The sequence below is a fragment of the Abramis brama genome (assembly GCF_963993115.1).
Source record: "Abramis brama genome assembly, chromosome: 6".
NCBI classification, from domain to species: Eukaryota; Metazoa; Chordata; class Actinopteri; order Cypriniformes; family Leuciscidae; genus Abramis; species Abramis brama.
Window position 1 is genome coordinate 29,229,583 of NC_139968.1, and position 26,026 is coordinate 29,255,608.

The window sequence follows — 26,026 nt, forward strand, 5'->3', positions numbered from 1 at the left end:
TTACTGTTATTCAAACACATGACAGAAACCATAATTCCTGAATGCTGAATGTCTCCTTCACCATTAAATAATAATAATTTTCTTTACCATGAAAAAAAATCAGTCTGTCTCCTTCAAAGTTTCACATTTAATTTAATGTGTCACTTGCAGTTTCTTTGTAATTATTTGTGAAACTCAACAGCAACATTTTTTTCAGTGTTTCTTTTGGAGGACCTCTGACATCCACTATTTAATGAAACTTGTTGAATGCAGGGAGAACACACAATCAAATCAGTTCCACAATCAAATCGGTGCATTTGTGTCTTTATCAGAAACAGAAACGCAATTCAGTTTCACCAGGCACCAACCGGCCCCTATACAGAAGATGATTCAAGAGGATCATCAGGGAGACTGAGAGTGCTGAAATGGCTTTTTCCACCAGAAATCTAATGTCTACGGGGAAACAGCTGTTCAGAAGTGGAGGTGAAAAATGCCACTGTTTGCAGCTTGCGCCACTCACCAAACTGCAGATGAGAGCCTTCAGTGTGAGACTGAGGACACTAAAGAATTACTTTGCATGTTAACTATATTAACATGCTAATCTTATTTAATACTAATGTAGCTTGGTCAACCTGATAGCTGAAGAGCAACATATAGGTTATTTACATATTTTCTTCGCGCTATAATGAAGTTAAAAGATCTCACCCGTGAATCCATCATCCGGGTTTCTTACGCTCCAGCAAACAGAGGGACACAATAAAACAGCGACCAACGAGCAGTAAAGTCGAGCTGTCATCCTGAGGCCTGCGATCTCACAGTGGACTCTGTCTCTGCTGGAAATGCACGGAATTAGAGGGTTTTAACGCGCTTTTTGAAAACGCGTTTTAAAGATACAACTTTGGAGTTTTAGGTGCGACTCCAACAGTGGCGTCATCTTAAAGACCCTGATTAGCTCGTTCAGGTGTGTTCAAGTGCTAATAATGTTGCGTCACAACTGTTTTAAAACGTTTGCCACTAGTGGACGATCACACCCTATTATCACACAACTAGAACTACCGGAATTCCATAACTACTAGAACGACCACAGCGGTCATTCTGACCGTTCATACTTTGACGTTCATGGCCGTACTGAACGTCATTTTCGTCATGTCATATCTACATTTGAACCTTTAAGTTTTCCAATGAAGCTTTTAATTCCTGTCATGTTATGACGTCAAAACAAGCACAAAAGAAAGAAAGAAAGATTGCCCCGACAGGTGCTGCCTCTCTGTGAGGAAAGTTTTGCGTTAAATATATATATATATATTATTTTTTTATTTATTTTTTTTAAATTGTTTTTTTTTTCTCACCACGTGAATCGACATGCAAAAAAGTTAGGAAACGTCAAAGCTTATACCGTTTAGTACAGCCCTGTTTGTAAATAAGTTCAATAATCAAGTATTAAATGGGACATTCTACCAGAAACGTACATTTTCTATTCCCCCCCCCCCCCCCCCCCCCCCCCCCCCAAAAAAAAGTAGTATTAACCTTCAACTTTAACACTGACTTTAACAAAGGAGATAGTGAATAATTGTAAATTATTGAAATCCCACCTAGGCACATAATAATTTTTGAATAATAAGCATTTTAATATGCAGTTACTCTTTAAAATGTCAGGCTCCGTCACAGACATGGCTGATAATGTAAGTGTGTTAAAGAATATGCTCTCTTCTGCACAAATATCATCATTTTAATGAGGATCTGTCCCTTATTGAAGGAAACATATAATTCATTAAAAAAAACACAGCTATCAGGCTGATTTTGCTTGTTTTGTGGGCTCTTAGATAAAGAATGACCATCAGGTTCACATAATGTTGTTGAATAAGGGGCTTTTGGGGTAAAGTTTGTTACCAACGCATTATTGTAAATATATAATCCAGTCTTTACTATCACTATATACCCATTTCAATAATTGTTATAATCAAAATAGCCATTTTTGGACTAAAATATACTTTGTGACAGGACTGACCGTGGTGTGACAGGGTTGACAATGTTGTGACAGGATTGACATTTTTTCCATCAAGCATTCCGAATTACATTAAAATGACCAGATTTTCTCTGAAAAACTAAAAAAACAAAATGTTTATAATTTGTAGTAATATACTAAAAATCTGTATTTACATAGTGGATAAGTCTTTATTAATAAAATTAATCAAACACAATTAACAATGGGAAAAGATAGTCTCGATTATAAAAAGTAAACAGTATTTTAATTCTCTAATAGGCCTATTATCAGCCACTTTAAACCTGTGTAGGCTACAAGTAAAATTCATTAATATATCCTATATATGTTATCATATATCTTTACCCAGATTCCTTATTGAATCAGTAACTTAAGAGTTGTATAATAGAAGAAACAATACACACAGCACACTTGTCTTTAGTATTATTGTATTAATTAATATTGTTGTACAAAACCATTTTTTAACAGTTGAATCTTTTTTATTTAAAAAGGTTAGGGTTATGGTTAGGGTTAGGTTAGGGTGAATAATGATGAACAAGTAGCAACACATAAAACACATTTTTAAACGAGTTCAAGACATATTCTTTAAATCATTAACTTAAATCCTTACAGGTAATACTAAACTGATTCAGTTATGTAAGCTTTTAAAAAAACACATAACAAATTGATGTATTTCATTTTTTGTATCAGCACTAACAAGAAAAAGACATTTAAAAACAGTCACTAAAACAGCTAAACATGTATTTTTACAAACATTAATGATTAAATCCTTACATGCAGGTAATATAACTGATTCAGTTAGGTATGCTTTTTTAATAACAAATTGATGTATTTGTATTTGATGGTTTGTTCCAGGACTAACTTTTCAAATTAATGTCCTTGAGTCTTACTGTAAGTAATGTACTACCCTAACCCTCAGTAATGTGGGCAATAAGTTTTGCCCACACATCTCTTTCAATTTCATGGTGTCGAGCAGTTACGGGTCGGGGAGGAGGTATGAAACTGATTACGTGATCAAACACATACCAAATCACGTCCTCTCGCGCGGGCCAGAAATACCTGTTAACCCCTACATGATGCATGCATTTGACCTGCGCCTGCACCTCATCAAAGGCTTTGATAATGCCTGGGTACAGGTCTCCATCATATTTGACCACACACCACCTATCCACAACATCAGGACCCCATGCAATCTCCTGCAATGGACGAGATTTCCTGCTTTCTGACTTGAATGAGAAGGATTTGGCACCAAAACGTGCATGTAAGTACCTTCTGTACAGCACACATGCAGCTCACATCACGGTACACCATCTCACCAGCTGTGGTTGTGACAACCTGGTGGATCTTCATGGTTGTTGGTACCTGGGGAATGCTCTCTGGCATCTCTCTTATTGCTTTGTCAATGGACTCCTCACTGACATAAAACAGCACAATAGTTGTGTTTGTATTGACCAAAGCGTCAAACAGATCTGTTGCATTTTTTAAATCGCAACCGTGGCTCACCAAACGATCAGCTGTCCTCTTCAGGGTACCCCCAACCCCATCCGGCACCCCTTTGCCATGACTGGCTTCAAAGAAATTCCAAGTTCCAGCTTTAAACCCAGTTTTGTACAGAAGGGAAGTGAAGAGGAAGAAGTTCCCCTTCTGTCTGTACTGGGAGCATGGACCATCACTGAGGAAATGAACTACATAAACCAGAGGGAAGCGGTTCTTCACGTATGACAACACAGGTTGTAGATGTTCCCATATGGCAGGGGGGCCCTTCTGTCGGGATGGAGAGATAGAACTGAAACAAACTTGCTCCGCATTGGCTCCTGCATACAGTATCCCTGTGTGTAGCGTGGCTTGCTTGTGGGATGCACCAAAGTGCACAGCCTGGATCTCAGAGGCATACTTGCATACATAATTTTCTGAAAAATCCACATGGATAATGCATTCATTCTCATCCAGGTTCTGTTTCAGTTCCCGGCAGTATCTGTATTGTTGGCGGATGTTGAAGAGATGGCGTTTATATTTAGACATCATATCACTAAAAAGTTCAATTAGACCCTCTAGAGATGTCTCAATGGTCTTTTTCACAGTCTTCTTGAAGACTCTTTTGAGTGTTCTGCCTCTTCAGTCACCCATTGCCAATACTCCACTTGGGTGGAGCCCTCATACTCCTTCAGCATGGGGAAGTCTTTATTTCTGCAGATCCCACAGAGATTGTGCATACAATCCCTGCTATTTGGATCACAACATATTTGTGTTGTCAACGTATCAAGATCTGGGGTGGCAAGTAATGCCAGGCTATGAAGCCTCTGAGCTATGAAGCCCAGGTTCTCATGCAGTTTACACTGGCATGTAGATCTGTCTGATATTGTAGGGTGCACTACCCAGTATGGCCGCAGTCTGCAAAACAGCGCATATGAAATGGATCTCTCTGGATTATCCGACAAGTACTTCATTTGCAGGTTCCTGAGCGTATCTAAGAGAAATCTCTTTTGCATTCTTATCTTCACTTTTGTGACGGTCTGCTTTTTACCAGTGGTCATGCGGCTGACATCATCTCTCAAGTAGAATGTTTTTACATTGTTTTTTAAATCCTCCGACATGCGGACACACTTCTTTCTTGAGAAGGCATATGGATCCCCCCTGACCGTTTTCCAGCGACGCCGAGCAAAACCTAAAGTTTCTTGGGCATATTTTTTCAATCTGTATTTTTTTAGAATTGACCCTGACAAAAGGCTTGTGATAACCCTCATGTTTGCAGTTTGCAGAACGCGTTTTTGTAGGTCCTCAACCAATGCTTCTTGGAAACGTTCATGTTGATCTTCTTTGGTTCCATTCCTAGTGTATTGTCTCTTTGTATTCGGGGACCCTGATCTTTTGAGCAATCTCTCAAACCTTTTTTTATATATTTTTCCTTTTTTCTTCTCTCATCACAAATCATCTTTTTCAGTACATTTAGTTCAACATGAAGCTTTCTCCTCATCTTCTTGGAATGTTTTTGTCCAGATAACTTTTGCCTGCCAAAAACATAGATTACATTAGAAAACAATTCAATAGAAATGAATAATTAGTGTGTATGAGAGGGACAGAGTTTTGAGTGAGAGAGTGTGAATGTGTGACTGAAGGGGAAGAACCGAAGGATGAACCGACGTTCTGAATTGACCACCTTCTTACTAACTTAAATGTACGTTTAATGGTTATAATGCTGTATTACTTCAATAGTGAGTTATTAATAATGTTATGTGTGAGTCATCAGAAAGTTGGTCCTTGCTAACCATGATGGCCCTGAGTTTGGCTCTGTCCCTGGTTCTGGCTCTCCTTGTGGCTGCAAATCAGTGACCTTTCGGTTCAGCCTGCATTGTCTCTGTTGTTCCCGCCATAACTTGCGCTTATGCCTTTGTTCTCTCTCACTCATTTCCTTAATACTTTTCTTCCTGCTATTTTTTAGTTTTCATCTGTCGCTCTCTTTCTGAAGATGCCTCTCCTTCCTATCTGGATCAGCATTTCGACGGGCCCGACACTGTCTTTGCCTCTCCGCTGCACTAACTGGTGCCATTGGAATCTGTTTGAATTGCATTGATTACTCATTATTATGCAAATATACAGTTATAAACATTTGTTCTTTTTTTTAATAAACAAAACACAACTTAAAATGCAGCTCATCTTTGTCGCAGACAAAAGAGAGATTTGTATCTATCATTTATGAGCGTTTGCAGCATCAAAATTAAATTGAATTTGAATTGAAATTAGGCGTTTATTCAAAATAAATAAATAAACAAATGTTAGCAGTAGTCAACATATTCATCTGCAATGAAACAAGAAGATTACCTGTGGCATTCACTACATACATTTTATGGGACATTATTGTGTGACAGGAACTGGGACATTCTACCAGAAACGTACATTTGCTGTCCTGGCACTACTATTGTTTTATAAAACTGGTGTAATCCACATATTTCCCAAAACTGTCATACAGTGAATTAATTTAGAGGGTTTTACAACAGAATATGTTGAATATGAATATGTATTTGATTAAATTGTTTTTTATTTTTGTTTAAAAAACTGTTTTTAAAATTAAGAACCCCTAAAATGTACTGTCCCAGGTCAAATCTCAATTCTATACATCATATAAATAATAATTATACATTTGAAATTCATAGAAAAAACAATACCATAGCACATTTAAGATGTTATATTCGATTAAAATCTTCAGTAAAATTAATTAATAATAAATAAATTGATTTTTTAGAAGTGTCCCCGGGTTATGTCATGTCACACTTGCATAAAAGATTCCAAGAAAAGTGTGTGATATGTCTTTAAGGTCCCAAATCACAGGAAGTGACCTCATTTGCCTCTCATCACACACTGACACCAACCAGAGGTATTTTGTAATTTTAAGCCTTTCTGCATGTTTTTACCTGAGGTCGAGCTTATACGTCAGTTCCTGTCACGCAATAATGTCCCAGAAAATGTATGTCAATAGGTTTAGATTTGGAACAAATTAAATCTTTTGTGTAAATACTCTCTGAAAAGATGTCTCAAATTCTTCTTCTGTGTCCATCTCGTCGACACTGCATTTGTCAGTCGACATGTCTGTATTAACCTGAGTCTGACGCACAAACTTCCAGATGTCGTGGATTCGGTTCATAGACTGGGACAGGGAAGAGGAGATGGTCGCCCCAGAGTGATAATTATTCAGTTCGCCATGCGTCTTTATCGAGATACAGTGTGGAGAGATGCCAAAGACAACCACTATCTGAAGGAAAACGGGCTACACATCAAAGAAGATCTGTCTTCGGACGAACGAGCCGCAAGGAAAAAAAGCATGGCCACTGGTGAAACGTGCGAGAGAGGGTAAGAAGGCCGGCTTTCGAGGAGGATTTGCCTACATTGAAGGGGTGCGCATCAGTGTTCCTGACATTACCTGAGCGGATGGTACCCGCCAGCAGTTATGGATACATATCGGGATCGACGCAAGTGTTGTGATTGATGTAGGCCTAATGTTTCATGCTTTCTCAGTTTTTGACTTTCTCCAAAGGTACTTGTTCCATAGGCTACTGGTTAATTAGTTAAATTTTTGAAACGGCTGATTACAAGTTTGGTAAGTTCAAATTAATTTATTTAGCTAAATGTTCGAGGCATTCGTGACGCTGTTAAAAGAAAAGCTATATTTCTTTTTGGAAGACATACAGAAGCTCAAATACTTTTTTTTTTTCAAGAGACTCATTCTTGTGACTCTGATTCGAATTTTTGGAAAACCCAATGGGGAGATTATGCAATTTTTAGTCATGGATCCAATCACTCAGCAGGTGTCGCAATTTTCTTTAACAAATTCAAAGGCAATGTTTTGGAGTCTATTCGTTCAGATAATGGAAGATGGATTATACTGACTGTTAAACTGGACAATTCCACTTTAATAATTTGCAATGTCTATGGATTTAATACTCGAGTACACAATTTAGAAATGTTTAAGAAGATTTGTGATACAATAACAGGTTTAAAGAAGAAGCGGATGGATATGTAATTGTTGGTGGTGATTTCAACCCGCTTTCCACCCAAACATAGTTCACGAAATTCAGATTTATTTGATTTTATAACTGACATTTTACAAGTTTCTGATGTGTGGAGATATTTGAATCCAAATTGTTGTGATTATACTTGGAATAATATCACTTTTTCTTTAAAATCAAGAATAGATTACTGGTTGATTTCTTATGACTTAATCAACTATGTTTCAGAAACAAAAATTACTTGTGCCCCTCTATCAGATCACAAATTGATATCAGTCTCTTTTGATGGGTGTAAGAGTAGTATTATTCGTGGATACTGGAAATTATATTACAAATTACAATAACAGAGGAGTGAGGCAGGGTTGTCCAATTTCCCCATTTTTGTTTTTAATTGTTGTGGAACTATTAGCGATTAGTATAATTAAAAATCCAAGTTTACATGGTATAACATTATTTAATAGAGAAATAAAAGTATCACAATTGGCTGATGATACAACTTTATTTCTAAAAGATATAAGACTCAAATTAAGAATGCAATTGAATTAGTTAAAACTTTTTCTGATGCCTCGGGTCTCCAGTTAAATATTACAAAGTGTGAAATTCTCCCAGTGCATGATTCTTCTGAACATTCAATGTTTAACATTCCAGTGAAAGAATATGTGAAATATTTAGGAATTTATATATCTAAAAATTTGACAGTTAGACAGCATCTCAATTTTAATAACAAGATTAAAAAAACAAAAATGATTTTTGACAATTGGTTAAGAAGAGATTAAATCTTTAATAATTTTTTAAGAGGGTCGGTGGTCTTAAATTTCTTTTAACTTGCAATTTTGTACCATCTAAATTACCTATAAAACTGTCTAAATTCCATGAGCAAGCACTCTTGGCCTGGAAATTGTGCTTTGTGCATAATTTTTCTCCTCACAGAATGAAAATATGGAACAACGAATTGATTACAGTTAAAGGCAAGAGTTTATTTTTTGAGAAATGGTTGGATCACGGGTTAATGTATTTAAGCGATTTATTTGATTCATCTTTAAAAATTCAAGCTATTAAAGCTATTCCCTCTGGGCTTATTAATTTAATGTGCAGCCACCTGACTTATTATAAAGTTGAAAATAAAGATTACGATCTCTTTATAAATGGTAAATATATTTTTGATAAAAAAATTTACTAATAAAGATATAAGGCAAGTATTTAACGAACAAAAGAGAGTTACTCCAAGAGGGAAATTTTATTGGTATTATATTTTAAGAGATGTTAATTGGAGAAAAGCATGGCTGCTCCCTTACAAATTTTGTATTTCTAACAAAGTAAGAGAAATTCACCTGAAAATCTTACACAAAATATATCCAACTAATATGTGGCTTTCTAATTTTATGGAAATTGGGAAAGAATGTTCCTTTTGTAACAACTGTGAGGGAGTCTTTAAATCATCTGTTTGTTGATTGCCAGAGTGTAAAGTCATTTTGGAAAGATTGTTTTTTTTACTTTTTCAGTTAAAAATAATCTAACAATAACACTGAATGTGAAGGAAATTATTTGCTATTTTGAGAATGATGATAAAAATATTCACAATTTTGTAAATTTTATCATCCTGAATGGCAAATTTTTCATTCCTAAATGTAGATTGTCAAAATCTCCTCCTTTATACAAGGTTTTCTCTAACGAACTCACTCTGTTAATGAAGTCTCTTAAAATTGTAAAAAATTCAGAAGCTATGTCTATTGTAAAATATTATGAATCTGTATTTGGCGTCTTATGAATGAATATGAATTTCTCTTACTTTGTAAGTAGACAATAAAGAAATATAATTTCGGTCTAAATGAGTCTACTCCATCTGGATACTCCTATAAGCACGAACCCTGTCTGATTGGTCGTGGCGGCGGTGTTGCAACAATCTATAGAGATATTCTCAATGTTACTCAGAAAACGGGTTATAAGTTTATTTCGTTTGAAGTACTTGTACTAAATGTTACACTCTTAGATGTTAGAAAAAAATCCATATTATCTCTAGCCTTGGCTACCGTATATATATATATATATATATATATATATATATATATATATATATATATATATATTTTCTCTCAGATCTATTGGTCAATGTCGATAAAGTATTAATTGTTGGAGATTTTAACATACACGTAGATAATTCAAATGATGCGTTAGGGGCTGCGTTTATAGATTTATTAAATTCCTTTGGGGTCAAGCAAAACGTCACCGGACCAACTCATCGTCTTAATCACACACTCGATTTAATTATATCATATGGAACCGATCCAACCGATATAGATATCATTCCACAAAGTGATGATGTCACTGACCATTACTTGGTAACTTGCATATTACGTACTGCTGTAATATGTCATGCGGCGCCGCGTTATCGACCAGGCAGAACAATCCTTCCATCCACCATCGATAATTTCTCAAATTGCTTATCTAATCTGTCTCAGCTGCTGCCTGAACCCAAACAAACAGATGAACTAGAAGAACTAACTAGCACTATGAGCACCATTCTCTCTAGAACATTGGATGTTGTTGCACCCATTAAATTAAAAAAGGTCAGAGAGAAAATTAAAGCACCATGGTACAATAATACTACGCATGTTCTAAAGAGAGAAACCCGTAATTTAGAGCGTAAATGGAAACAAACTAATTTAGAGGTCTTTAGAATCGCGTGGAAAGACAGTATGTCACGTTATAAAAAGGCCCTAAAAGCGGCCAGGGCTGAGCACCTCCGCAAACTAATAGAAAACAACCAAAACAATCCTAGGTTTTTATTTAACACTGTGGCTAGACTAACAAATAAACAGACGTCACCCGAACAAAATATCCCGTTACAGTTTAGTAGTAATGATTTTATTAACTTCACTGAGAAAATAGAAAACATCAGAACCACAATTGTAAACATTCAATCCTCAATCGCACCTTATAATTCAGCCTCAATTATCACCCCGCAAGAACAATTACAGTGCTTTACAACTATAGAACAAAAAGAGTTAAATAAACTTATCACTTCATCTAAAACAACAACATGTTTATTAGATCCTATACCAACTAAACTACTGAAGGAAGTGTTACCTGTAGTGGAAGAGCCTCTCCTCAATATTATTAACTCATCTTTATCTTTAGGTCATGTTCCAAGAACATTTAAACTGGCAGTTATAAAACCTCTCATTAAGAAACCACAATTAGATCATAATAATCTAGCAAATTATAGACCCATTTCAAATCTACCTTTTATGTCTAAAATACTAGAAAAAGTTGTGTCCACTCAACTGGGCTCTTTCTTGCAAGAAAATGATATCTAAAGTTTCAGTCAGGATTCAGGCCGCATCATAGCACTGAAACTGCGCTCGTTAAAATCACAAATGATTTACTTTTAGCTTCTGACCAAGGCTGTATCTCAATACTAGTTTTACTTGATCTAAGTGCTGCGTTCGATACTATAGATCACACAATACTCTCAGATCGACTACAAAATTATACTGGTGTTCAAGGACAAGCATTAAGCTGGTTTAGATCATACTTATCTGACCCCTACCATTTTGTCTATTTAAATGGAGAAAAATCGATCATAACTCCAGTAAACTATGGAGTGCTGCAGGGATCTGCGTTAGGCCCTCTATTATTCTCAATATATATGATGCCACTTGGAAATATTATAAGGAAACATGGAATTAGTTTTCATTGTTATGCTGATGACACTCAAATCTATATTTCATCACGGCCGGATGAAAACGCTAAATTATCCAAATTGACAGAGTGTGTTAAAGATATAAAAGATTGGATGACGCATAATTTTCTTTTATTAAATCCAGACAAGACAGAGGTAATACTTATCGGTTCAAAAAACCGCCCACAGAACCTCTCACAATACAACTTTGACATCGTAGGATGTCCTGTTACTTTATCCTCTACGGTAAAAGACCTGGGTGTTATACTCGATTGTAACCTGTCTTTTGAAAATCATATTTCGTATGTTACAAAAACAGCCTTTTTCCACCTTAGAAACATTGCTAAGCTACGTAATATGCTATCAGTTTCTGATGCAGAAAAGTTAGTTCATGCATTCATGACCTCGAGACTAGATTACTGTAATGCTTTATTAGCCGGTTGTCCTGCATCCTCAATAAACAAGCTACAGTTAGTCCAAAATGCAGCTGCTAGAGTTCTTACTAGATCAAGAAAATATGATCATATAACACCGATTTTATCATCACTACATTGGCTATAAAGTTACGTATTAATTATAAGGTATTGCTACTGACTTATAAAGCCCTAAACGGCTTAGCTCCAGTCTATTTAACGGATCTTCTATCACCCTATAATCCATCGTGCTCTTTAAGATCCATAAATTCAAGGCTTTTGGTCATACCTAGGATATCCAGATCAACCAAAGGAGGGACAGCATTTTCACATTTGGCTCCGAAACTCTGGAATAGTCTTCCTGATACTGTTCGTTGCTCGGACTCGCTCTCCCAGTTTAAAACTAGATTAAAGACGCATCTTTTCGGCCAGGCATTCATATAATATTGTTAATCTCACAGTTCAAACTACAATCCGGCCTCTAGTTCATAAATGCCAGAGGAGAACTGGCCCCCGACTGAGCCTGGGTTCTCCCAAGGTTTTTTTTTTTCTCCATTAGGTCACCTGATGGAGTTTTTTGGACACCATTAGGTCACTTGATGGAGTTTTTTCGGTTCCTTGCCACTGTTGCCTTTGGCTTGTTGTAGCGACAATGCCTGACCTGCGGTCACATGCTGTTCCAATTAGTAAATCCTTGTCTCCAAACACATCCTTCGTTGTCTTTTCAGACAACGGGTCTGTGCATGGTGCCGCTAAGTCTACCATGAACAGTCAAAATTGCAATTTGTTGTTCCCCAGAGGAACATTTTAGTCACAAAAGGAACCCTGTTCTTTCGGACAATCCGTTCTAAAACCCCCATGTCAGCATGGACTCCCTGTGACTTTACAACCTCATGACCCACACACACACACACACTCACACACACAAACACACTCGTGGACTTTGAAACATACACTTCCACACATGCGATCCAATAGCCATGTTTTTGATATGTATTTTTATGTGTGTATAATTTCCATGGCAGATTGAGATTTTCTATGTTCTATCATAGAAATCAATGGACTCTTAAGATGCTCAGAATCCTACATTAGAAATGCATATCTGTATTTCCCATATTCTGTACATATCCATGTCTAGTATCATTCTAATCGTAGGGATCCCACGGAATTGCATATATGTATGAGATTACAATGAAATGTATTCTTATGGGTATTATCTTTTCTGAAAGAGAAAATACGAATTCCATCTCTCACATGACAAAGTCAAAGTAGGCGTTTCTTCTTCACACAAAGAAAATGTTCCCGCTGTCAGATAAGGAGATCTGATTAGATGTTGTCCCCAACAGGAGGGTGTAAACAAGTGTCTTTAAAAAGCAAGAGACCCTGTTTCTCCTCTCTCTCTCTCTTCTCTCATCGATCCCGCTGATCCCACTTCCTCGCTTCTCCGGTCCCTGACCTCCTCCTTCTCCACGTGCAGCGCTGCTCCGGTTGGACAGGCATCGCCTTGGCCTCTGGGACACATGGCCCGCGTCATGTAAAAGCCTGCCGTCTTTGCAACCAAGATTTGCAACCTCTCCCGTCCCGGGAGACGAACTTTCTCGGTAACATTACAGTCAGTAAGCCTTTTAAACTTCCGCGGCACTGGAAGACGCAGCGGAAAACAGGACACACCCTCGCTTCCTGCCTCAGCCTCGCCCGAACAGAGAACGAACGTGCAAGTAACTTTAAAACCCTCTCTGAAAGCTGCTTTCCAGGAGTCTCGTGAACTTAGGTTTCTGTATGTAATAATTACTAATTTTCTCTTCTCTTCTCTTTCTTTCTTTCATTTCATTTCAGTCTGATCACTTATGTTATTGTTTGGTTAAATGTGTGTTTGTTTTATTGTTTGTATTTTTACGTACGTTTGTATTTGTAGCTCATATAACCTTTAGTTTTACATGTATTAAAATCCATATATCCTTTTAACTGTCTCTGTATTTGAAAGCCCACTTTTATAAAGTCAATGAGACAAAAGATCTTGCTACACGCTCGATAGACTACAGTGAGTAGTTTTAATTAATAAACTCAGAAAGTTTTATGTCTGTGGCCAGGACATAAACTTCCCTGAAGTTTGTGAATACCTCTTCTTAACTGTACTGATCTTACCTTTACTCACTGGACGAATTAAAGGTTGGACAGACCAGTTACAGAACAAGGTAATCTCGGTAATTGATAAAATAAATGTACATGCGACTTATGAATTATGACCATGAGTCATGAATATTAATATTCCCAGAATTCCCCATATTCTTGAGCTAATTCAAATTAACCCAAAGTCGTATTCGTTACATTGTTCAGTTGGGGATATTTTGGGGATATTTAATTTTATTCTATCAATAAATAAATTCCACTAGAAACAAACTTTGTTGTATTATTTTATTTTAATTTAATACTGTGAAGCTGCTTTGATACAATCTGTATTGTAAAAAGCGCTATACAAATATACTTGATTTGATTTGATTTGATTTGTTTTGTATTCCCCCAAAGGCACAACTTCCCCAGCACCAGGGGCAAGTTGTGCCATGAGACCACTTTTTTCCCAAGAGCTATATTTCTGAAACAGTTTATTTCAGATCCAAAGTTATTGTTCTCAGGGATGCACCACATCCTGAAATATATGTACATCCTTAAGTTGAAGGCATTACTGCCATGGCCTCACTTTAAAGTCACTGAGTAAAAACTGGCACAACTCACCCCACTTTCCCCTACTCTTTATGAATAGTGATGTTTCGACATACTACTCACGTACGGTTTTCTCCTACTAGTAGGCAAGAATAGACATATCCAAACGCACTATTAATAGTCCGAATCTCGCAAGAATTAGTATTTCACCCAGGTAATTCTCGCCTACTCTTTTATGAATACTAAGAATTTGTACATAGGCCTACTTATTCGCTCGCCTATTGCTTTTTCCCTACTACTGTATATAGGGAAGTATGCGGTTTCAAACGCAGCCAGAGTAAAGTGTACTGGAAATAAAACCGCCAGTAGGTAGCAGTAAGTCTAAATGTGTGGGTCATTCAATTTAATCATTCAAAACACTGATTCCTTCAAGAATTGCCGTTGCTTATATGTGCAACAGTTCTGATGTGGCTTTGTTTGAAACTATTTTCAATATTATTATTTTTTTATTTATATGCATCAGCCATAGGACAGAAACTTGAAGAAATCTATGTCCATGCCAACTGTGTGTGTTTCTCTGGAGCAGTACTAACTTCATTTCCTTACCAGGTACAAAAAACAAAACAACATCATGATAGTTTATGTTAAAAATAGACGCATGCCTCATGCTTACACATGGCACAATCCACTATCCATATAAAGAATACTGTCACAATCCACTTTCCATATAAAGAATACTGTCCTTTAGTGTACACATTCTTAGTCCATATATGCATCAATGGAAAACATTATGCCTCACTGGTGACTTTCCAATCAACCAATCAGATTTGAGGGACAAGTTTACAGTTTATGTCAAGTTTAGGCTTAGAACCAGGGTGAGGTGCTTCGACATTAGTGTCGTTCACCTATCGTTTCCCTCTGATTTTAGGGAAAAGTTATGGGTAGGGGTAGGTGTAGGGATAGGGTAAGATCTAAATTTTGGGACAGGAATGTTATTCCAGGATCAACAAAATATGTTGATCCAGGAACATGTCTTACTTGGCAAAATCACGGTGACCATGCTTCATTACAGACCCAAAATAATCTTTGCTCCCTGTGCCTGATATATGATACTAATGTCCATGCAATTTTCAGCTTTTGCAGCTCATACACTTTCTTATTCACTTAAACTTCAAATAAACATCCAACTATGAAGATAAAGAAAGAAAAATACTGAAAATATTAAATAATGCAATTTTAGTCTTCATTATAATTGGTAAGTGGGTGAGTTTCGCTCAAATTACTGGTTTTTAGTTTTTACATTAAACGTGGTTCAACTCAGATAATAAAATTAAGAGATTTATATCTTGTATGTCAAAAGTGGTGATGGGTCAGTCTAATGACATCAGATCACTTGCAAACTGACACTTAGAGCTCATTTCATTAATTTTTTTTTTCAAAGAGAAAACAATTGACAATTGAATAATTTTTTTCAGAAGCTATTAACAGTCATACTAGCGAAACAAGTCGCACAGCATCATCAGCAGAGATCTGACTTCATCCTTTAAGTGTTTGTGGTAGAAACAGATTATGAGTCAGGATAGCCGAGCAAGTCTAAAACTGACATTTCTTTTAAATGATTATTCAATAACGGAGATGACTAAAACATCAATAATGCATCAAAAAAAATACAGATGGCATCTTTACAGTACAGTAGCCCTGCTGGACGAAAAGCACATAGCTAAAACCATCCTAAGTTGGTTGGCCTTCTGGATGGTTAGAGGGGTTTTGGACACTTTTTTTTAGCTGGTCAAGCAATGATCACAAAAAAAAAAAAAAAAAAAAAAAAAAAAAAAAAAAACTTTAAAGTGGCAGGGCATTATTTAAGGTTTCCAGTGTTATATGTACCTCTTTATGGTGGATTTAAAACTCCTCTTTCCTGGCAAAATAAGGCATTTACTATTAACCCTTCAAAATACACATTTTAACAATTAAAAAAAAAAAAAGGCCCAGAAAGTATAGCAGCCTCAGGCATCTGAATCACACCCTCATGAGATGGCCATTAAAAATGCAAACTTTGAAACAAATCCTCTCGCAAGTACACCCAAGTAATTGTTTTTTTCTCAGTGAATCTGAAAAATGCATACTTTTCATTACCATTCGGACTGTCTCGAGTGAAAGTAAAATTTTAAATTGAAGCCTTGCCAACAGAAAGAAAGCCTATTAACAAAGACGGCATCATTTTGTAGTTAAATGCCCCTGAGATTACAAATAGGTGCAATATATTGTACCCAATTTTCAAAAAAAATTGCTCTGCATCAAAAAGGCCAGTAGTTATCTTGCACACCTTAGTGTTTCAACAGCATCAACAGACTGAGGAACCGCAGCACTCCTAGAGCCTCGTCCCATCTACACTCAAACCGCACCCACTAGTCATCTTTGTCGATGGCCCTAAATGAGTGGAAATGACCCTGACAGAGCAATGGCTACCATCCTCTTCACCGTTTTTCCAGTCACCTGTACACAAGGCCTCACACTCCCTCTTTTTGCTTTTAAGTTTTTTCCCACTAGGTCTCTGAATACATAGATCCAGCCCCGATGTTCTTCACTCCAGTCACATTAGTCAGACATTGGGTCTAATCCAAAAATAAATACATGGAGTCTTTAGATACATTTTTAGACACGCTAAATACTGAAGTATTTTAAAACTTTTAACCTACATTTTTGGTTTCATTTCTGGTTCTTTAAAAAAAATAAAAAATAAATAAATAATTGAAAAGCCTTACACTGAAGTACACTTTTGCTGCCAAGCTCATGTAGAAAAGTGTTTAAAAATAATAAATAAATAAAAACCCAGAGGAATGTTTTACTAAACAGATTTATTTGGTAAAAAGTCAGTCCTCAAGTATGACACGCAAAATCAATCTCAGAGGACTCTTTTCGATAGTTAAACCAGCACAGGTGGTTGGGCAACACTTCAGTCTGGCAAGACATTGGCCATCATTGATCCGGTGGTGGGCAAAAGAAAGGTCCATTACAAGTACCAGGCGTCACTGCATGGATACAAATATTTAGCTTTAGTCAGTGCATTTAGAGTCATTCAATTTCAGAAACACAGCACAAAACTCAAAGCATGAACAGGTTTTACTTGGAGCAAGTTGTATTCCAAGTATTATGAATCTTTATTTTGTAAAGCACAATCTTGAAATGGTGATATGGGCTAAATTCAGGTACTTGATAAATGCTTGTCTTAACTTTTATCATTCTCAATGTCAATCCAACATATAAACAAGCGCTGATTCGAGCACAGAAATTTAACATTAGTACGCAGCCAATCAGATCCTATGAATGATCATATGTTGATTAATGTGGTGGCTGAAAACAATCGTCATTTGAATATCACTGCCTTAAATTCATCTCTAGAGTTTACGCCACAGAGAAATGTAACCTGGCCAAAAAGAGGAAGTTATGTTGAAAGAGAAATTGGTCTTACTGCAAACAAATATGTTAACCTCATTTGCAAACATTTAACTTAATTTATAAGTATTGCAATTAAATGCAGGCAAATAAAACTAAACCTATATCAACAAACACTATAGCCTACGCAATTTACCCCTCACTCCATGACAAATCCTTTAAATTCAGTGGTATTCAAAACAAGAAAGAAAAAGAAGTTCACTGTATATTGAACTAGGCTATAAAATAAACAAATTAGGCTATGGCGGCATTCATAAAAAATATATAATAATAATAATAATAATAATAATAATACCACATTGTAGTCCACATAGACGAATGCTGCAGCATTTCTCATTGTTCGGACAGTCACGGTCATAGGAACATGACTTGGTACACACTCCTGGTTCGAGGACTTCGCTTGGACACACTCCTGGCTTTGGTTTATCTGTGTTTGCAAAACATTATCAATGAATGCCTCACTGCATTTAAAAGAAAGAGCTGACCCACACACTAACACATACCTACGTATGGAGCCCTACACTGACGTCCACATCTATTGCTGCAGCATTTCTCAGTGTTCGGACAGTCACTGTCATCGACACACGAATCCTTACACACTCCTACAAAGGTTTTGACTGGACACACTCCTGGCTTTGCTATTAAAAAAAAAAAAAAAAAAAGACAGGGAAACCAGATCACTGATTGCTGAATGTCTAATTCAATGCATGTTCTACTGATGCCTGGGTCAGTTTTCCCCCCATTACCTTTATATGGAGCTGTACACAGATGTCCACACCCAGTGCTGCAGCATTTCTCATCTTTCGGACAATCACTGTCATCGGAACACGCCTCAATACATGGTCTTTCAACTCCAGGGTTTGTGTTTGGACACACTCCGGGCTTTGGTTTTGCTGTCATATCAGTGAATGCTGAATTACACACTGCACATACATATGCCTTCAGAGGCTCTAAATGGGCAAGGTGGTGGAAAAATATGGGATGGCAAAAAAAACAAAACAAAAAAAAACACTTTTGCATTCTCTCGCAATTTGTTGCGAATTCAGACAGCTCCATACGTTAACATTGAAGGATTCCATTGAGCTTCAACCCAATTCCACAAAATGAGCCTTATAAATCGCTCTATGAGCAGGCGACAGAGACGTCCGAATGGAACGTCTTTCTTTTCTGATTTTGCACTTTGTAGACGGTCCCTTCAGACTGGTCTCTCAGCTGCCTGCTCACAGAGATCAACTGATTATAAATCTCGTATTAAATACAGTGTAGGATTTTCTCCCATCTAGCGGTGAAATTGTTTATGACTTCCAACTGAATATTACTTTCTAGCCCCTGCCATTCCGAGGGCGTTTTAACTCCTCCGGTGCCCGTATTATTTAAAATCTGGCGACAGTCGCGAGTAACCGTTAGTGTCCCGAGTCGACACCATTGTGCAGTACGTTCAGCGTTTACCTCAATTTGAGCGAGTACTGAGGCGGAGCAAGTGTGAGCAAGTGGATGCGAGGCTAATTTGCATTTTCAAGTATCCACTTTTGTGTCCTTAAACGCTTGTTTTTTGGTGTCGACACTCGACAGCTTATAAAAAACACTAATTTGTTTTTTTGTAGCTTGTTTGCTGCACAGCTTTAAAATTATAAGTCAGAAATCAGAATGACAAGGAAGCAGCTTCTCGCAATGTTGCAAAACAAATTGGTTTTGCCTCTCGCGGTTCAAACAAACAGTGCAACCGCGTTCGCCATTATATTGTGCATCAAGTTCAAGGGTTACTCTTTCGGCTCAAATCGACTTGCGTAAGGCCGTCTGCCGGAAGCTAGTTATTTTAGTCGATAAAGTTAAATAGATATGTTTCGTGTCGAGGACTTTTATCATCGGTGGATGCACTTTGATGAACCTCAAACCTATATACTCAGACTCCCATTATAAAGCTTGGAAGAGCCAGGACTTTTTTCATCAGAAAGAATAATGTCATATTCACCTAGGATGGCTTCACTGCGAGTAAATCATGGACTAATTTTCATTTTCAGGTGAAGTAACCTTTAACCCTCAGACGGTCCTCGGTCATTTCTGACCGATAAATTTTCTGTTTTGAATTTCTAAAAATCACAGCTTCATCGGAATGTTATGAAACTTGGTGACTTTTGTGGCATTAGGTATGTGAATACAAAAAAAAATTGAGGTCATGATCCGAGCATGCTAAGTGGTCGTAAAAAAAATAGTCACACTTGTGGTCTTCGGTCAAAAATGTCCCCCATAGAAAATGAATGGGAAATTGAAAAAAAAATTAAAAAAAATAAAAGAAATAAAAAAAATGTAATATTATTTTACAAAAAGTGTTATAATTGAATGAATTGCATTTTTTGTTACAAATTCTGTACAAAAAAAAAGTAAATGTGTCCATAAACAGCTGGGGAATTCACATGCCTCTCCATAGAGAACTGTAGATGCCATCTAGTGGTTACACCCTGCTCCTACGCTTTTCCTCCATACTCTCACCAGATGGTGCTAATCTGCTTCAAACATTTTTTTTTTGAAGGCCTAGACCAGGGTTCACCAATCTCGGTCCTGGAGGGCCGCTGTCCTGCAGAGTTTAGCTCCAACCAGCTCCAACACACCTGTTTGACAGTTTCTAGTATGCCTAGTGAGACCTTGATTAGCTGGTTCAGGTGTGTTTAATTGGGGTTGGAGCTAAACTCTGCAGGACAGCGGCCCTCCAGGACCGAGATTGGTGAACCCTGGCCTAGACTCTATATTAAACTAAAATACTGTATAATTTTTTTTTTTTTAAATACATATATTTATATAAATTTTTTAATTATTTTCAATGGCAAAAATAGACCATAAATATTGCATAAATATTAATAAATTCAATAAAATGATCTCAAAATACTAAATTAAAAAGAATAAATATTATAGAACAAAAATAAATTGCATTGGTTTTACTGGGATGGAGGAAGTTTCATTTTTAGGCCTCCGGTCACTTCTGACCGGGAAGGCCCAGCATGTGACTGGAAAACAAAGACCGTCTGAGGGTTAAATGGCGTTCATTCATAAGAGATACCATTAAACAAGCATGTCAAATACTTTAAGTTGTTTCGACATTAATTTGGAAACTGTGCAATTACTACATTATAAAACATTAAACTTCAATGTTTTTTAAACATGATTAAAATTACTGATTTTTTGTTGATGCAATTAATTACTTGACAGCACCAAATATAAATACCTGCATTTGGAGCCATACAGTGACGTCCACATCCAATGATGCAGCATTTCTTGTCGTTCGGACAGTCACCGTCATTCACACATGACGTACAGTTTAAAAATCCTATGTCAATGTCTTTGCTTGGACACACTCCAGGCTTTGGTTTCGCTGTCATGGGTTTAAATAACAGCATATCAGTGAATGCTGAATGACTCCCTGACTGTATTTTGATAAAAATAAATTAAAAAAAAGCTGATCCACAACATAATATATATAGGCTACCTGTATATGGAGCTGTACAGTCATGTCCACATCCATTACTGCAGCATTTCTCATCCCCTGGACAGTCACCGTCATGGAAACAAAATTCAGCACAATGTCCTAGCATTCCGTCTTCCGTGCTTGGACACATTCCTGGCTTTACTGCATTTCAAACACATGACAGAAACCATAATTACTGAACGCTGAATGTCTCCATTAAAAAAAAAAAAAATGTCTGTCTCCTTCAAAGTTTCACTTTTAATTTAATATGTCACTTGCAGTTTTTGTAATTATTTGTGAAACTCCATAGCAACTTTTTTCAGTGTTTCTTTTGGAGGACCTCTGACATCTCCCTGCATTCAACAAGTTTCATTAAATGGCGGAACACAATCAAATCAGTTCAACAATCAAATCGTTGCATTCGTGTCCTTCAGAGCAGTCTTTATCAGAAACATCCTCGACGGGACGCAATTCAGTTTCACCAGGCACCAACCAGCCCCTATACAGAAGATTCAAGAGGATCATCGGGGAGACCGGTAGTGCTTTTTCCACTTGTAAGACGGGGGTTTTGTATCAGACTGAAGTATAACAGCCACACATTTATCTGCATCAAGTTAAATAAGTTTAGAAATCTACCATTTATCCCTAAATTGTTACAAAGTGCCATTACAACACAGAACCTCAACCTACCTCTACTAGTGCATTGTAATGCTAATATATAACATGGACGGTGGTTATTATTTTGTGACAATTATGTTGAACATTTTAATACACAAAAAAGAAAATAGTAACACATTTGTAGCAAAACAGACAGAAACCATTAAACACATGCAATGAGTCTTTTTTTAAACAAAAGTAGCTTGTAAGGTAAAACTTCAATAAATAATTACAAGTTATAATTATCCCCCATGCTTAATGGTGCATGTTAAAGGGGTAAAAAGAACAAGTACAAAACTGCAAGCAGCGATTTCGGGGCCATGCCCCTGAAGAAACAGCAACAGCAGTGCAGAGCCAGAAGAACATAAACAGCACAAACCTAATGTACATGGGGAAATAGCGGTTCAGAAGTAGAGGTGAAAAATGCCACTGTTTGCAGCTTGCGCCATTCAGTTGACACTGACTCACCAAACTGCAGAGGAGAGCCTTCAGTGTGAGTGTAACCATATTAAAATGCTAAATGTAGCTTATGGTCAACCTGATAGCTGAGGAGCTACATTAGAAGAATGGCATTTGGATAGCATGCTTACCAAGTAGAATGCTAAGCTAACTAACATAAGGCAACAAATACAGGAAAGGTCAACTAAGGAGAAAAATCTCAGGAACTTTAATTCATATAAAAAATCCATTCAGTCATTTATGCGCGGCTCGGTCTAAAGATCAAAGACAATTTTGGACAAAATTAGGCTAAACTTGTTGAAGGAGTAATGAAAACTGTTATTCAACCGTTACTTCATATACTTCAATATGGCAGACAGTCACATTTAAGGAAAGTGACAAATGATACATTGTCCGAATAAAGTACATCTCTGGAACACTAGTTGGCTCTGTTCAAGCTTCTCAGGACATGCTGTTGATGACATACCGAATTATGCTAAATTGTAAAAAAAAAAAAAACAGGATATTGCAATTTATGTCAAAATTCAAAATGGTAGACACGTGGTTTATCCAATCCAGTGAAACTCTGTATCCACAGATCTGGCATGACACAAGGAATCCATAGATATGATTTTCTGACAAACTGTTCAAAAGTTAATGGCAATAATAGCCATTTTCCAGATCTCATGACCTGTAGGTGGTGCTTTTCCCAAATTTGGCATGGACAATCACATCATGATTCCGATAAATCACGGTTGCATAAAGCACTTTAAGTTTTTTCCTTAAGTATTCCCTTAAGTAACACATAATGGTTTTTTTCTGCAACACCCTTAGGTTTAAGGGAAACATATGGGCGAACTTAAGGGAAAATTACACTTAAGTTGCTTTATGCAACCGGGCAGGTGTCAAACTCAGTTCTTGGAGGGCCACAGCCCTACAAAGTTTTGTTCCAACCCTGCTTACACACTCACACACTTCAAATAAGCTTGAAGGACTTGATTAGCTGGTCAGGTGTGTTTAATTAGGGTTGAAGCTAAACTCTGCAGTGCTGTGGCCCACCAGGAACTGTGTTTGACACCCCTGCGATAAAGCATACCAATTTTTGTTTAGATTGATCAAAAGTTTGGCCGGGATACAGCCTCAGAACCTTTGGGTCGACATGGTGTGCTTTCTGACGTCATGACTTTTGAACAAAGATGCATTTCAGTCCAAAGATCATTTGAGGCAATTTTTTGAAGCAATTAAGATCTGAGCAAAATCTGAAGTAGCGAAAAATCAGAATAATGTACTTTTCAAAATGACCACTACTATAATGGCAGAGTCTTAATTTAATATGTTGAATGCAAGAAGCATGCATGTCATTTTTCTAGATCAAAAGTAAAAAAAAAAAAAAGTTAAACCATTTGAAAAGTGAATATTGTAAACTAACAATTACAATAGGGGCTATCCTAAAAAAATTAAGTAGACAGTGAGCATACATCTGGTAACAATGGTGTAACCAAACTAATGGATGGTCAAAAAAAAAAAAAAAAAAAAAAAATTATATATATATATATATATATATATATATATATATATATATATATATATATATATATATATATATATATATATATATATATATATATATATATATATATATATATATAAATTTTTTTTTTTTTTTTATTATTTTTTTTTTTATTTTTTTATTTTTTATTTTTTTATTTATTGGGGAAAAAAACATGCCACACATAAAGGATTAAACTTAACTATTTAGAACTACAACATACAAAGTTTAACTCTCACTGGACGTCTCTCTACTGTATACTAAATAAACTGTTCTGAGTCTGAGATGTGCCTATAAAGTCATATTTTGTTTAGGTTGTTTACATATTTTCTTCGCGCTATAATGAACTTAAAAGTTCTCACCTGTGAATCGATCATCTGGGTTTCTTTCGCTCCAGCAAACAGAGGAACACAATAAAACAGCGACCAACGAGCAGTAAAGTCGAGCTGTCATCCTGAGGCCTGCGATCATGGACTCTGTCTCTGCTGGAAATGCACGGAAATAGAGGATTTTAACGCGCTTATTGAAAACGCGTTTTAAAGATACAACTTTAGAGTTTGAGGTGCAACTCCAACCAACCTGTCTGTATTTATGGTGTAATCTTAAAGACGCTGCTTTAATCTTAAATTAGCTCGTTCAGGTGTGTTCAAGTACTACTCAAGAGCGCGTAATAATTAGGCTACCGTAATTAGGAGATGACATACTTCGGTGCGTCACAACTGTTTTGAAACGTTTGCCACTAGTGGACGATCACCCTATGATCACACCCATTAACAAAAGTCAATATGTTTTTACCTGATCTCGGATCGGTTTGATAAGTTTGGACATTTTATTAACACATTTGTAGCTATAACAGGCTATAAAGGAAGAGTAGCCTATTTGTCTCTGATTAGACAACAACCACAACAAAAAAACTGCAAAACACATTAAAGGTGTCGTTTGTGCTTTAACAACGTTTAGCTCAAGAATAGAGACGTTCGAATAGCCTATGTGAATATTGCCCGCTTCACTGAACTCCTTGAGTTAAGCACTGACCGCATTTCTTTATATTTGAGTCCAAGTTCAAACACTATGAAACGCTCCATTAATGTATGGAGCTCTGAAACACTGCCAGCGTGACATTAAACAGGAAGTGTCTGTCCGAGCTCAAAACAGGTTTTGCGTGGGAACGCAAATATCTTTGCGAGGGAACGCAAAACTTTGCGTGGGAACGCAAATATCTTTGCGAGGGAACGCAAAAGTTTTGCGTGGGAACGCAAATAATTTTGCGAGGGAACGCAAAAGTTTTGCGAGGGAACGCAAAAGATTTGAAAAAAAAAATTCTCCCAACCTAAAAAAATTTCCACCACCACGTCCCTTTAGGGGCTCCGTATGTTTCGACATACTACTCCTTAACGTACGGTTTTCTCCTACTATATAGTAGGCAAGTATAGGCATATCCAAATGCACTATAATTAGGCACTATAATTAGTCTGAATCTCGCGAGAATTAGTATGTCACCCAGGTAATTCTCGCCAACTCCTATGAATACTAAGAATTTGTAGCCTACAAACTTATTCGCTCGCCTATTGGGTTGGTCATTCAATTTTATCATTCAAAACAGATTCTTCATGAATCGCCATTGCTTGGAGATGTGCAACAGTTCTGATGTGGCTTTGTTTGAAACTATTTTCAATATTTTTTTTTTTAGTCATTAGCCATAGGAGAAAAAAAATGAAGAAATCTATGTCCATGCCAACTGTGTGTGTTTCTCTGGAGCAGTATTAATTTCAATTCCTTACCAGGTACAAACAAGTAATAAAAACTCGGTGAGTGTTTTAGCGCAATTTTCTCACCTCATGGGATCACAACACTAAGAGATAGTAAATCTTTTCCTGGATTTTTTTTGTGCGTTCCCGAGATTAGACCTTCCTTAACATAATGCCGAAAACCCGAAGTCTCCTGGTTGAGGAGTAGATAGAAGTGCAAGATTGGTGCGCACAGACGTACAGAACAGAAATCATGAGTTAATCGCAATTTGTCCGGTGGAAAATTGCGCTAAAAAAACAAAACAACATGTTGGTTTATGTTAAAAATAGACGTATGCCTCTTTCTTACATGTGGCACAATCCACTTTAAATATAAAGAATACTGTCCTTTAGTGTATACATTCTTAGTCCATATATGCATCAGTGGAAAACATAATGCTACATTACACACCTACAATAATCTTTGCTCCATGTGCCTGA

The 26,026-nt window shown here is 36.7% G+C and overlaps 1 protein-coding gene across 2 annotated transcripts; it reads right to left on the minus strand.

The window, feature by feature from the left end:
• Nucleotides 1-17,080: 17,080 nt before the first annotated feature.
• On the minus strand, nucleotides 17,081-24,406 carry LOC311085675 (uncharacterized protein). 2 transcript variants are annotated; one of them, XM_084118254.1, is made up of 7 exons: nucleotides 24,161-24,356; nucleotides 21,176-21,316; nucleotides 20,915-21,061; nucleotides 18,441-18,587; nucleotides 18,198-18,332; nucleotides 17,990-18,121; nucleotides 17,086-17,270 (listed from the first exon to the last, which is right to left on the minus strand). In XM_084118254.1, exons 1-7 carry the CDS (start codon nucleotides 24,267-24,269, stop codon nucleotides 17,218-17,220), a joined length of 864 nt encoding a protein of 287 aa, XP_083974380.1. In that variant the 5' UTR covers nucleotides 24,270-24,356; the 3' UTR covers nucleotides 17,086-17,217. The 2 variants fall into 2 exon arrangements, with proteins under 2 accessions (XP_083974381.1, XP_083974380.1); XM_084118255.1 differs by lacking the exon at nucleotides 17,990-18,121 and having other exon boundaries at nucleotides 17,081-17,270; nucleotides 18,216-18,332; nucleotides 24,161-24,406.
• Between the last annotated feature and the right edge of the window lie 1,620 nt (nucleotides 24,407-26,026).

Bases quoted from the DNA above. Each gene is read 5' to 3' on its own strand.
- LOC311085675 (XM_084118254.1), bottom strand. From the start codon at position 24,269: ATGATCGCAGGCCTCAGGATGACAGCTCGACTTTACTGCTCGTTGGTC. The intron at 21,317-24,160 runs GTGAGAACTTTT...TTTGAAATGCAG, and splicing joins CCCAGATGATCGATTCACAG to TAAAGCCAGGAATGTGTCCA. The intron at 17,271-17,989 runs GTATTATTATTA...GTATCCATGCAG, and splicing joins TCTATGTGGACTACAATGTG to TGACGCCTGGTACTTGTAAT.